This window comes from Oryzias latipes, chromosome 22, assembly GCF_002234675.1.
Source record: "Oryzias latipes chromosome 22, ASM223467v1".
NCBI lineage: Eukaryota > Metazoa > Chordata > Actinopteri > Beloniformes > Adrianichthyidae > Oryzias > Oryzias latipes.
The window spans coordinates 13,158,369-13,172,844 of NC_019880.2; the positions used below are offsets into that span (position 1 = coordinate 13,158,369).

At 39.2% G+C, this 14,476-nt stretch overlaps 1 protein-coding gene across 5 annotated transcripts in view; it reads right to left on the reverse strand.

Annotated features, from left to right (window-relative positions):
* Positions 1-14,476, reverse strand: part of eml5 (echinoderm microtubule associated protein like 5) — a 36,717-nt gene that overhangs the window by 15,672 nt on the left and 6,569 nt on the right. For 3 of the 5 annotated variants that reach the window (XM_020713776.2, XM_020713774.2, XM_020713773.2), the window contains exons 2-16: positions 14,292-14,451; positions 10,238-10,336; positions 9,885-9,953; positions 6,510-6,695; positions 5,653-5,788; positions 5,424-5,447; positions 4,450-4,651; positions 3,719-3,856; positions 3,348-3,604; positions 3,057-3,269; positions 2,802-2,969; positions 848-954; positions 635-753; positions 349-535; positions 111-216 (exon numbers count right to left, since the gene is read on the reverse strand). In XM_020713776.2, coding sequence (XP_020569435.1) covers positions 111-216; positions 349-535; positions 635-753; positions 848-954; positions 2,802-2,969; positions 3,057-3,269; positions 3,348-3,604; positions 3,719-3,856; positions 4,450-4,651; positions 5,424-5,447; positions 5,653-5,788; positions 6,510-6,695; positions 9,885-9,953; positions 10,238-10,336; positions 14,292-14,451 — 2,171 coding nt within the window. The remainder of the gene's footprint in view (positions 1-110; positions 217-348; positions 536-634; positions 754-847; positions 955-2,801; positions 2,970-3,056; positions 3,270-3,347; positions 3,605-3,718; positions 3,857-4,449; positions 4,652-5,423; positions 5,448-5,652; positions 5,789-6,509; positions 6,696-9,884; positions 9,954-10,237; positions 10,337-14,291; positions 14,452-14,476) is intronic. The other 2 variants (XM_011490410.2, XM_004082576.3) reach the window with 1 other exon arrangement.

Genomic DNA, 14,476 nt, shown 5'->3' on the forward strand with positions numbered 1-14,476 from the left:
TACTAATGTCTCTCATGTTTAAAATGGTACTCATGAAAGCTAGATGTTCAGGTTTATGTTAAGTTGAGATGGGTTTGTAAACTGCGTTTAAAGAAAAAAAGGTGTTTTACCTGAGAAGTCCAAAGCACACACTCCAAGCTGGTGAGAACCTTTTAGCACTGATATGGGCTTTAATGTTTCAGTGTCCCAAACATGGACTGAGGAATCTCTGCCAACCTGGGAAACATTGATTTTCTGTTAAGTAAACCCATTAATCTTAATATTCAAAATGAAATGTTAAAGAATTCTATTTTTTCTCAGCTGAAAAGTTTTGGTCTGACTCAAAAGGCCTTAAATCTCAGGAGCTACCTGGCCTGTCGCAACAAAGTCTTTCAGGGGGTGGATAGCCAGACAGAGGATGTCATCGTCATGGCCCATATAGAAACGCTGAGTATTTTGTTGTCCGTTATACACCACCCCAACAGCAGCTACATGATAGACAATTTCCCCGGTCTGGGTGTAGAAGAGGTTGCTTCTGCAATCATAGCCCCTGTAGCTGCAAAAATATGTTTAAAAAAAAGAGTTTGTTTGAATACATTTTTTTGAATCAACGTGGTTTGGATTTGGGCAAAGTCCTCTTTCAAAGTCTGCCTACCCATGGATGAAGTGTAACTTAATCCCACTTGCTGGAGCCCGTTCTCTTTTTTTCATGGCCGTGGCACGATGTTTCACTTTGCACTGCTCTTTGAGCTGTGGTAGATCTTCTTTATAAACCTGGGTTCAAGTGGAAAAAACCAAAATCAAACCAGAATAAAAAAACAGTTGAATGGTGTTTAAAATGAAAAACCAATTCATTTCTATCACACACCTGCCGTCTGTATGTGAGCTGCGTCTCCTGCTCGATTTCCGAGTCCATCTCAGGCACGTCTGATTGGTCGGAGTCCGATTCTTCACTGTTAGAGTCTGCCAAGGTCTCTGCAGGTAGAAACAAGGTTAAATCAGAGTGCCAGTAACATTCTCTTTAATCAGAGGAACACAGAATACAATAATAAAAAGCACGATCTTCAGTGGGAGTGAGGGTCAATCATGTAATTGAACAATGACATCTTCTATGTAATGGATTGTTATGTGTACAGTGACAATGCTAAAGAAATCTGTGTAGAAATGCTGATGTAGCACAGTAAACCCACGCCAAGACAAAGCCATAAGTAGATCTGGCAGCATAAGGCAACCCCCCTTCCCAAGATCCATTAGGAAAATTAAAAGGAATAGCAGTTAGTGTGTGAGGTACTTTCAGAGAGCACAACTGCACTCTGTCTCTGGGAAAAATATGACTTTGGAATGACAGTGCATTTATGCTTTCCAAGCTTCACTCAATTTTATTGGATTCTTCCTAATTAAGGTGATGGCTGTTCCTTTGGAAGGCATCACAGAATAACAGTTTATTTAAAAGGAAGACGAAAGGAAAAATATGGCTGAGACCAGCAGCTGTGGAGTTTTGTTACGTTGTGTGACAAAACTCTTATTAGCAGATTTACTAACTACAGTATAATGCGGACTGTGAGTGGGAGCATTCTCCATTACAACTGAACTGCATAACACTGCATAAGATGAGTTATTATCTTTAAAAAAGAAAAAAAATGTTAACTTAAATTGAGTTTAAAAATGTTTTTCTGTAGTGGAATTTGTAAAGGAATTTCCTTAAACAACTGCAAATATTTTGTGAGAGAATTGAAAAAGTCCAATATTGAGAGGATTTGCTAAGAACGTACTGTATGAATTAAAATCAACTAATAATTATCCTATAAAAATGAAATTGTATTTAACAATATATATGAGGAGCTGCAATACACAGGCATCATTTATTTAGTTGTTTATGTTAACATCAAATGTCTTTTACACTCCAATCATTTACGGAGTTCCACGGGATTTGGTGTTTGGAAAAATATATTTTACTGTATTTACTACTACACTAGATAATTACGATAGATAATTAAGCAGGTAGACAACAAAAATGACACAAAGGCATTGAGCAATTTAAATAAAGGCTTTTCCCCAGATAGGATAATAATACTATATTTTGGAGCAAAGAGCTTGGAAAATCAATTTTCTGGCCACGCTCCGTCCCTCAACAGCCTTCATTTTGCCTTTTGTGCTTTAAAAAGAAAAACAAATCAATTGCTTTTGACGAGGACGCAAGATACTTCACATGTAAACCTTTTTGCTTGTAACAAACAAAAATAACAAATATCATATAAATAATTGGTATGATAATAATAAATATGAGATTTAATATTTTTCCTAGTTTAGAATCTTTGCAGGGGCTTTGGAAGAGAATTTAATAATCCTCTCCAAACATTTAAAGCCTTAAGTGAATGAGTTCTGCTTTAAAAGCTCAGAGCTGCATATTTTTCAAAAATACTACATTGTTCTTAGGCTGCAGACTGAAGGTTTGCAGAATTTTGTTGTTTCACCTTTTTAATATGAGAAGATAAAACAAATAACAATGAAAAATACAGCTGAACGGAAGATGTTTTAATGGTATTTCTGTTTTAGCCAAATGTGTGGCAAATATTTCTTTAAGACCTTTTATATACTGCGTGCCATTTCATTTAAATGCTTCTATATTAAGCCATCACAAATATACTAGGTTACACCTTTTTCTCTTGCCAATTTAATCCTTTTTAGTTAGTAGATAGTTTGGGAGGCTTTATTTATTTTGTGAAGTGTGTGCATTATCTTCAAACGGTTTGGAGAGAGTTGCACTTCAAATTTTTCTTTTTACAGCAAGAACCAACCTGATAATACCAATATCTTCTCACCTTGTGGCGCTATGTGCAAAGCCTCTTTGGATTTTCTTTCTGGAACAAACTTCCACTGGAACACTGAGTGATCAGCTCCACCAATAGTTATGACCCACTGATAGTCATGTGACCATCTTGCATTGGTTATATGGGCTGAGTGACCTAAATACTTTCTAAATTTTGCTCCTGAAACAAAGAGAAAAACCATAGAATTCATTTTTTCAGTCTTTCGCAACGATTTCAAGGTGAAGGAACATATTTGAAAGGTCTAACCTTTTTTTATGCAAGGATATCGGAACAGTTTTACTAATCCATAATCATCCGCTGTTACTAATACTTGATTGCTAAAGTTGCCGTCAACTGAGTTGATATCATTGATATCCGAGTACTTGGGCCATATGCCATTGACCTCGGGGCCCAACACACAGGTCCACGAAGCCCACTGCACCAGCTTTAGCTCCTCCCTGTTGGTCACTTCCTTCCCACCTCAACAAAAAAAAACAAAAAGCTTACCTCACAGAGCAAACCCCTCTCATTCAGAGCAGCTAATGGTCTGTCACTAACTTGGCATCCTGTAAAAGAGCCTCCGGCCGCTGCCATCATTGGTTTGCAGGTATTTGCTGTCTGTGGACCAATCCATGTGTGTGATAAAGCTGTTGGAGCCCATGCATTCTCCCACTTTCTTGTACCTTTGCACCACACCATAGATGTCCACTGAGTTTTCATTAGACCCGACAGCCAAGTGAGCCCCATCAGGGGAGTACTTCAATTCATGAATGGCCTCCTTCCTGTCCTTGATGTGAACCACCTCAGTCATGTCTCTAGAGGGAGACGGAGGAGCAGAGGGAGGGATGCCAAAGAATGCATCTCGTTCACTTTACTTTAGATTCACTTAGAACAAGTTTATTTTTCCCCTTTTGATCTGTACAACCCACCTGACTCTTAGGACAGTAAATGAGCCATCCTTCATTCCCAAAGCCAGATGAATACCATCAGTGCTCACAGCTGCGCAGCGAATCGGCTCCTCCATGTTGCAGCGTGCTATCAATGCATGATCTATAAGGCTCCATATTCTTCAGACACAACAAGGTAAAGAACATTAGGACACAAAGCAGTGATGCAATAACACAAGAAGGAAAAAATATCTTCTATTTAAATATAAAATGTACACAAAAATTATATCTACCTATTTTTTCAATAAAAAATGAAGATAAAAATTTGTGTGAAATAAAGGTGAATAAATAAGTGTAGAGCTAGTCTTTGTGAAGCACAAATGTGAACGTTTTCTTGAAATCATATGTTGGGTTGAACTGGGATTAGATTTTTTTAAATTGAATTAAATTGAGCTTCGCTTAGAAATTGCAATACTAATAAGCCAAGGCAATGAATTTTAATTTTTTAAAGCTATTTTCTGATATTTTTTTGGTAAAAAGTCTTAGAGTTCCCTTTGCTCTATTTAAAACACTAGTTTTACATAAGCAATTCGTCAAAACCAAATAAATGATTCCTAACTAGAATTTTGATTAAAAAAAGAGAATGAAGGTATTTAAATTAGGTGGAATCATCTATCAAACTTTGCAGTTAAAATCCAATTGATTCAGTATTTTGGGTATGAATATGCCCAGCACCAGTATGCCCAAGTTCCAAAACTAAGCTACATCCTCACCTGACTGAACGGTCATCGCTTCCCGTCATGGCCAGAGGCTTGGTGGGATGCACGGCCAAAGCCCAGAGCTCGCCCTCACAGTGACCCTGCATGATGAGAAAGGGCTTGTTGCGGTCGTGGACCACCACTTCAAAGATTTCACTGTCCTGTGTGCCCACTAGAATGTGATCTCCCCTCCAGCACACACTACGGACAGACAGCCCTGTAGCAACAAACACACACACAAAATGTCAGGAAAAATGAAACATGTCTGGAAACATTAAGAGTGATAGATGTTTTCATCTGGGGTGCTTATTTAAAAAAGACACAACTGGAATTAACAAAACATCAGCTAGCTATCGGATCTGGGGTAGCTAGCGGTTTATACAGGAAAACATCACATATTCTCAAGCCGCTCTGCAGCTGTATCTGCGTACAGGATGCATATGCTCCACATACATAGAACTGTGCAAAAAATTAGCATACGTGGATTTGCAACTGTCATGCAATACATACCACGACAGACTTAAACTGACCTCAAACATCAAACAACAACTATTTGAGATGATTTTAGAATCAGAAAAATTGAGTCTTCCAACAGTTTCTGATTTCACCATCATGGAGTCCGTATAGATTCCATGACAGACAAAAGCAAGCGATGTCCTCCATGATGCAACCCACTTGACAAGTCCCTAAAAATTAAAGTACTTTTGCACAAATGTTTACAGAAAACACTGACTAGATTAGTTTCACTTCAATCATTACCTCATGGGATAAAAATTAAGTAATGAAGTTTCAGCAATGGTTTCAGTGAAACATTCTCACTAAATGCTGCACTTGGCTTTATGCATAAGGCTGTAGATGAAATCAACATCCATATGTGGTGAAAAACTGTGAAGGAACTTGGATTTACTAACAAGAGGAGAACAAAACAGCATGAAAGCTGCTACAGACAGACTACAATTGCTTAATACACCCTCTATAACATTACCCACCTCTGCTATTTTCACCTCTAGCTACTGTTAGATCCAAGACAAGAGTAAAGGAGATGAAGGAAATAGGAAACAAAAATGGGAAAATGTTAGTAAAGGGGGAAGGAATGTCAGAAAGAATGGCTTTTGTCAGCAAAAAGTGTTGGTTATGTTGTCACATACTGTATGTTTGTGTGCAAACGTTTTCTATAAACTAACCCTTAATTTTAAAAAAAAGGCTGTTTTATTTCACCTTTATATCCTTGGTCTGTTTCCCTGAGATCGATGACAGTTATTGGTTTAAAGTTAAGATCCCACAGCCGGACACAGCCATCCCGACCTCCGGTGGCAAAACCTTCTTCACAGGCATTCATGCTGAAAATCCCTGACTGGAAGAAAGGAAAGGCTGTAAGGATCTATTCCATGAAGACAATACATCCAGATTTTACTTTGACTAGTACAATGTCATTTGTTTACCAAGGTTCTCTCAAAAAATGGTTCTGTATCAATTAATTTTAAAACTCCTTTGCCTCAAAAGGGAAACGTGCTTAAGTTGAGGCCTTAGAGAGACATTTGGCATCACAAAAAGCTGGAATTATCATGTACCGTAGTTATTACCCCTCCCCCATTTGACTACCCCCTCACCCAGATGTTGATCCCATAGATATCATTTAATCCTGCAGAGCAAAAGGCTGATCTTTCTCTACAGGGCAGAATCAAATTATACAAACATGTCTTGCTTCAAACCTTATTAACTTCACTAGATGCTTTGGTAACACTTTCTAATAGGGGCCCTTTTATTTATGTTATTTAATCCATAATTAAGCATTAATTAACTATAAATAAAGTGTGAACACCCACTTTCATACATTGCCTAATGTATGATGAAATGATAACACTTAGTAATGCAAAATAATGGATAAAAGTGGCTGTTAACAATTTACTTCATAGTTAATTAATGCTTAATTATACATTAAGTAACATTTACAAAGGGACTTTTATTATAATGTGTTTGCTTATTATTACACTCAGATATGTGACAGCTTATGTGCGTTGGAAAAGCAGCCTGGGAGAAGTAGCACATAAATACAACCCATCGTATATACATACCCCATGAGCTCCTTGAATGGTTCTCAACAGGTTGATCCCTTTCCAAACATAGATGTCACCATTCAAGGCACCCGAATATGTGATCTCATCCTTGGCGCAAGCAAGGCAGAGGATGGTTTGGAGATCCCCTGTTTTGCCAAACACCCCACGTTTGGGTGTTAGAGCATTACCACACAAGCTCCAAAACTGCAAACAGAGGTGGTGTGAGAAGACTGTGGCTAAAAAGGCAAGTATGACAGCATGTGAGGGGGGTTCAAAACCTTTGGTAAATGCATAGAAATAAAGTTAAATTCAATGCACACGGAGGAGAGAGTGCACTTTTTTTTGCTAGGGGCCTGTTGCTGCAACCACCTGATCAGCATGCACAGACACAGACACACTACCACACACATGCAGGCTCATTATTTATGAACAAGGTCATTGGGATGCACGGACACGGCTTCGTCTGAGGGCTAAATCTCTAACACAAGAAGGAAGAAGGAACGAGAGAAGCCTCGTCTGCTTGGGGATGAGATCACAGGGATGAAGCTTGGGGATGGCGTCTCGAATACTTAAACACCTCAATCTGCACGCAGAAAGGAGACATGCTCATCAGCAACGAGACAAAGGAAAAGGACGTCTCTTTTTTTCCTGCTGTGTGCAAAAGGTTGTTAAGCATTGGTGGCAAACAAATGAGCACCTTTACTGCGACAGCCTGTCGCACCCCTTCTAATATATGTGAGAAAGACAGACAGAAAGTCTGTGTGCTAACAGGAGGGGTCGATTATCAGGGACAGGCATCACAGACTAAGATACAGCCCTGCCTTGAGATTTATAAAGGCTCCTTAGCACTTTAACGGAACAGGGCTTATCCGATCCGCAGCTAAGATTTCTAACATTTGCACCATGTACAGGCTGACATGTGTGTGTGTGTGTGTGTGTGTGGGGGGGGGGGGGGGGGGGGGAGCCAAGCAAGCAAATCGATGGTAAAAATGGGAGACGTTCTTGCAGCTTTGCAATAAGGTAAAAGTGTGTCAAGTGCTGGTTTTCTTGTCAGGAGGTTTTGCGGCGTAGTCTGCAGCAGAAACAGTGGGGTTGAATTCAACAGAACTGCGCTACCTTCTCTGCCCACAACTGATAAGGCAGGGAGGCATGGGTGCGTGCTAATCCCTTTGCACTTGTATTACTAGGAGATGGTACACCAGAAGAGTCTATAATGAGGCCACAAGCTGGAGGCCAAGTTGAAGTGATTGCATCAATTTACATCCAAGCATCTATTATTTTTGTCACAAAAATGATCCAATGAAACTACCAACCACAACCGCTTGACTAAAGAGGGTAAAATGAGGCAACAATTCTGGAAGCAGTGCCAGGTAAGTTAGTCTCACAGGGCTGGGACTTAGAAATAAGACATTCTGGCCTGATTCCATTTCCATACACCCGCTCTCCACCAAGTGCATGGTGGTCTTGATTCTCTTTGGATGACACCTACTTTTCTCCTTTAAATGGGAAAGGTGCCAATCTTAAATAATTAGGTATAAGGAATTTACCAACATAGATGGTAACAGAGTAAAAAAGAAGCAAACCAACAAATCCGTGCTTGATTTGGGAATTTCTATTAAAGAAAAATAAATGAATAAATAAATAAATAAATAAATAAATAATACATTATTGGGGATTTTCTACAAAATTTAGCCTCCAAATCTTTCATTGCCAGACTAAATAACAACAGAAAAGAAATCCTAGCTCATTGGTTTTTGTGTAATCCCACAAACAGGCTGTTTTTTCCCCACCTAGTTATCATCGACTTTGTACGGGCTGAATAGACAGCTTATAATGTCCTCAGTGTAAACCAATGCACACAACTATACAGTCACTTGGCAAAATGAGGTTAGGCCTTTATCCACAGTATGGGCCCTGGTTGTTAAACACGTTTATTATAGTGTTATAGTAACTTTCGCAAATTGTTTAAGGTTTTAATGTTCAGAACTCTAGGCTCAGTTCTAATTTTAATTCTCACAGCTTATATGCGTTTGAAATTTAATTTGTAAAAAAAATATTTAAAAAAACCCATAAAAAATATGTATTTAACCATGCTAAAACTGGAGTGTAAAGCAACACATTCACTGGAAAATATACGTGCTTATGAAGGACAATTTAGAGTCATTAGGGCTGGCAGCACCAAAGCTCTAAAAAAAAAAAAAAAATAATTATACAAATATGTATGCCTATGTGGGTGAGTGTGTGTTGGAAGGCAGAATAAGAGCAAACTAAGGTCTTAGTTGCCCAGAACAAATTGAAACACAAATAGTTATGAGGATCTGTGCAATGAGGGAAGTGTCCTCATCACAGAGGTTGTGTTTTCATCAGCCCTCTAGTGAGTGGATTACTGGGACTAAATCTCCTGCATGCTCTGAGTGCTATAATCGCTGAGCGAGCACAGGCCGAGGGAGCAGATGTCACATGGGCAGCAGTGTGAAGACTGGGGAATTATGCGGGACAACTGTTGGATCGCCTTGGCATCAGAAAACCAGACACGAGGGAAGGAGAGGAGGATGGGAAGAGCTGGATTGAAGGATTCAGCAGAGATGGTGAAAGGGGTGGTGGAGTGGGAGGGGGGAAGGACTCCACAGCGGCTGGAGGGAATTTCTGTGTTACAGCAGTAGAGGGAAAGTTCAAAAGGGAATTACTATGAGTGGGGTTGCAGGCCGGGTCGGATTTAAGAAAGGGAGTCATCAGTGAGACGTTTGCAACCAGTAAGAAATAAGCCCAGTAGACTGTACTGAAAGCTTCAAACCCATTTAAGCCTGCTGCACTGTTTAGTTGCACAAGGCCAGGGGGCCCATTTTCATTTTGAGCATGATTCATTTTTATGTTTTCTGGACATAAGCCTCTATACCACACAATTGTGTATATCCTCAGAGAAAAGACGGGGATGACACCCTGCATCAATTCATTGTGGATTCATGCGGACCACTTTTGCATAAAGTGATAGAGATCGGGGCGGATAAGGAAGTGGGCACAGCTGCAGTTCATACAGCAGACTGTTTTCAAAAGCTGAATGGAGAAGGCTGAAAGGGAGTAGGCATGGACAAAGCAGCAGAATCATCATATTAAGAGAAAAAAAAATCTTCTTTGCGGTGGAAATTACTACAGATTTTTGTGGAGAGACTCCCAGTTCACTGCCTGCCCTAGATTTGATAAGTGCCTAATAACCGTGGACGCCAAAAAAAAAAAGAAAATTGCATAAATCTATTTTAAGGTTTATATGTGACTAAGAAAATATAAAGAAATTAAGGGGAAAAAGGATCAACAACTTCCTAAAAAGTATAATTTTATAGTGGCTATTATGCCTGGGGTTTACAGCATCTGAAAATGACCCAAAAATTGCTTTACCTTGATATGTTTGACACCACAGCTTACAAGCTTGCTTGGCTGGTACAAATCCCACGATATATCAAATATCTGCAAGAAATAAAAATGTATAAAACACTGGGAATATTTTCTTTTATAAGTCTCACTGAATAGGATTAAGTTCAGATACTTAACATTTTAATGTGTTTATTTGCACTCCAACTATTATAGCTGAGGTTTTTCTAAATTATTTTTTTAATATCCTTTTTAATTACCTATGAACCTCTAAGAAATGTTCTGGAAAGAACACAAACAATCAAGCCGAACTTGTTTGTGAGTTTATGCAGGAGGTGATGAGGCCTGTGGTGGAAACAGTTAAAGAAAAATGAGCTTACCCTGTCTGTGTGACCAGGAGCGACCGCCAGCACCTTCCCTCTCCTCCAGTCCCACACACAGATTGTGTTTTTTGAGTCCAAGCCGACAGACACCAAACACTGGAAAGACAGCACAAAAAGAAGTTTGCCCTCAACCACCCACCACCATGAGCTTAGTTACATGGATGGAGGATGGAGGCCACAATAAAAAGGCTAATAATGGCTGCAGACCAGAAGAGAACAGTTGTCCAGCCCCTGGCACTTTTAGCATAAGCACATTTGTGTCCTTTAGCTGGAGGAGCCACCTATAGCTGACTGCCTAAGTAAGCAGCAGTGGCAGTGGAGCAGAAGACGAGAGCGGCTCTCATGGAAATCCTTTTCTTTGGCATAGTTTATGATTGAATTGATTTTCTAAAGACCAGCTGTTTGGCTGTGTATGGAAGCAGTATTTGTACAGCATTATTATAAATATTTTTGGGAGGCAAACCCAAGTGATAGTGAGCATGTGGGTAGGCTGAATGATTTTTTTTTAATGGTTGTTGGTTCAAATATTAAATTAATTGCCTAAAAATGTTTAGACTTTGATGACCTTAACATTCCTTAATGTGACATTAAGGAGAAAACTTATTATAGTTAAATGTTTAAAAGTGTATGGATGGTAAATAACTATAATCACGCACTCCCCTTACTACAGTGTCCTCTGTAATATATCATCTTCTTTACGAGGCTCCTCTGTTCTTCACTTGTTACCTGCATTAATTGCACCTGTCCAAACTTGTCATTAAATCAAATACACCTGGCCACACCCTCAAACAGTCACACTCCAAACTCCACTATGGCCAAGACCAAAGAGCTTCCATAAAACACCAGAAACAATATGACAGACCTGCACAAATCAGGACAGACTGAACCTGTAATAGGCAATGAGCTTGGTCTGAAGAAAAGAGCATTTTTTTTCGAAAATGGAAAAAGTCCACTGATAATCTCCTTCAGTATGGGGCTCAGTGCAAGATCTCACATCAAGAGTTTAAAATGATCACAAGAACTGTGAGCAAAAACCCAGAACTACACGGGGAATGACTTAGAGAATGACCTGCAGAGAGGTGAGATTAAAGTAACTAAGGCTACCATCAGTAACACACGACGCTGCCAGGGACTCAAATCCTGCAGTGCCAGACGTGTCCCCCTGCTTAGGCCAGTACATGAGCAGGCCCCTCTGAAGTTTGCCAGAGAGCATAAGGATGATCCAGATGGGGACTGGGAGAAGGTCAACCTTTAAGAAAAAACGTAACTTTTTGTATTTGGAGAAGAAATAATTTTGATTTGCATTGAAATATCACCCCAGGCTTTAGAACTGTGAAGCATGGGGGTGGAAACATTATGCTTTGGGGCTGTTGGGCTTGCAATGGGACCAGGATGACTGATCTATGTAAGGGAAAGATTGAATGGGACCATGTATTATGAGGTATTGAGTGAAAACCTCCTTCCATCAGTGATAACACTGAGGATGAAGCATAAGTCTTTGAGCATGAAAATAAGGCTAAACAAAGCACCCGGACAATGAAAGAGTAGTTTCTTAAGAAGCATTTCAAAGTCCTGGAGTGGCCTAGCCAGTCTCCAGATATCAACCCCATAGAAAACATTTGGAGGGAGTTGAAAGTTCGTGTTGCCCAGCAACAGGCTCAAACCATCACTAACCTAGAGCATTTACTGTATAAGAGAACCGGACTGAGAGAGTGTAAAATCATCCATAGAAAATGACTTACTTTCCGGTTCCAACAAAATGAAGTCAATTAAATAGCCACTTTTCTGCAATAAGAACATCACCATGTTCGAGTCAGACAACGTCAATAAACAGGGATTCATCCGAATTAGTCTGAGCCATTATTTCTATGGCAACCACTCTTGCCAATCAGGAGTGAGCTTGTTGGAAGGCCACACCCCTACCATTTGAAAGCATGGTCATGAGAATCTGTCAATTAAATGCTTTAAATGTTTGACTTAAGGCCACATACTTTTATTGAGGCATCTGATTGGTCAGTTTATTTCTTGAATAGCTTGTGCTACAGAAAAGAATATCTAAAAAATGAGGATTAGCAAGAACATGTAAAAAGATTATCAGAGCAAAAACAGTTATTCTGACAAATACAATAACTGAGTAATAGCTATTTATATCTCTAAAGAAGTCTATGGAACCAGTGGGTACTTCCTATTTGGAACATGAGGGGGGAGGTGTCACTCAGTCCACATTTCATGTACAGGCCATGCCCTGGAGAAGGTCTGTATGGAGGAATTGGCCAAAATACAAGAAGAAGTGTGCAAAAACCTTGTGAAGACTTACAGAAAAGATGTAGCCTTACTCATTGCCAGCAAATTTTTTTGGGGCGGCCGTGGTGCAGCGGTAGGGCGGTCGACCCATGATCATAAGATTGCAGGTTCGATTCCCGCCTTGCACGCCCATGAGTCGAAGTGTCCTTGGGCAAGACACTGAACCCCACCTTGCCTCTGGTGGTAGGCAGGCGCCTGTGTTTGGCAGCGGAGCCGCCATCAGTGTGTGAATGTGTGAGTGAATGTGTGTGTGACTGGGTGAATGGGTCTGTGACTGTAAAGCGCTTTGTCCTTGTAGGAAGAAAGGCGCTATATAAGTATACGCCATTTACCATTTACCAAATTGCATACTGTATAAAAAATTATTGAGATTAACTTTTGTTATTGACTAAATATTTTTTTTATCATAATTTGCAAGTCAATTCTTTTAACATCAGCAAATGTGAATTTATGGATTTTTTCCTCATTTTGCCTCTCATAGTTGGAGTTTATCTGTGATGAAAATGACAGGCCTTTCTCATCTTTTAAAGTGGGAAAATTTGCAGTCAGTGACATGACTTAAGAATTTTTCTTACCTAACAGTAAGTTCAGTTCCTTAAATGAAAAAATGTAAAAAAAAAAAAAAAAGTAAAGCAATGTTTTGATGATTTTAATAGATTTTTGTTTTATCTTTGGTTTTGACAAAACTTTAAAAAACAACAAGACAGTTGGTTAAATATCCTATGTGAATACTGACAAATATAAGCTTAGTAGTGATACTTTTAAGGCTGCAATTCTCCATAAAGACTGGTTCAAGAAGTACCAATATTTTCTGAAACCAAATTTTAATTACAAATTTAAAGTAATACAGTACACGGTTAACAAAGTAGGTCTGTTGTTTAGTAAATCAATTAGCTGTTGACATATAACCTGCAGCATTTTTAATCTTCTTGAAACTTAATTAGGGTTTTAGATTTAGCATAATAATGTATTCAGCTTGTCAACTTCCTGAATGTAAACCCAGCAAAAGCACTATGTGACATGTACTAAACTGTTAAATGGTTAGAAGAAGCACAAAGTGGAACAAAGGACTTGGCTTCATGTACTTTTTATTCTACATGACACCCCCACAGCTCGTACTAGATGTCTAGAACATCAATGCATCTTTTTTGATATTGTCTTAATGATGAACAGGGTGACCATACAATGGATTCCTAGTAAATGTTATGTGTGTTTAGCTTCTATATCTCTGGATCCAGGAAAGAAGTGAAGGAGAGTAAACAGAGCCACTAAACGCTGTCACATTCTATCTAGTTCTCAAGCTCCCAAACCGAGCAAAAAAAATAGCACTGGGTCATCTCTGTGACTCTTCGTTTATAAAAAAGAGAAAAGCACAAAAGAGGAAAAGCAAAAGTCAAAACACTGAACTCTGAAAGCCTGGCTGACAGCAATGATGATGTTGAATGGTGTCTGGTTGCAATATTGAAACATTAAACAGCAACAAGTTTGCAGATATAAAAACAAAACATGATTGAATGCACTGGTGATAAAAATAAATAAATAATAGTTTATTCTTTTTGCCAAGATGCTCAATGCTGGATATTGTTAAGGACATGATGAATGCTTTAGTTTCTCCACTTTGGTTCAGCTTCCAATTTCTCTTTTTTACCCATTTCACACGGATCGTTCCAAATTCATGAATTAAAAGATATAACCAATCAGTCTTTAATAATAAAAAAAGATGAAAAGTTACTATTTTGCTTCCCACCTGTCCTTCAAGATCAAAAGCCAGGCAGGCGATGCCGTGAGTGTGGACGTCTTTAAGGATGGACACCGTCTGCACGGTGTAGGAGTCCCACACGCAGATGTAAGGCTCTTTGCCCACTTGTCCTGTGGCCACCAACACACGCTCCGGATGTAGCGCCAAACTGTGAAGAGCGAGCAGTCGTGGGT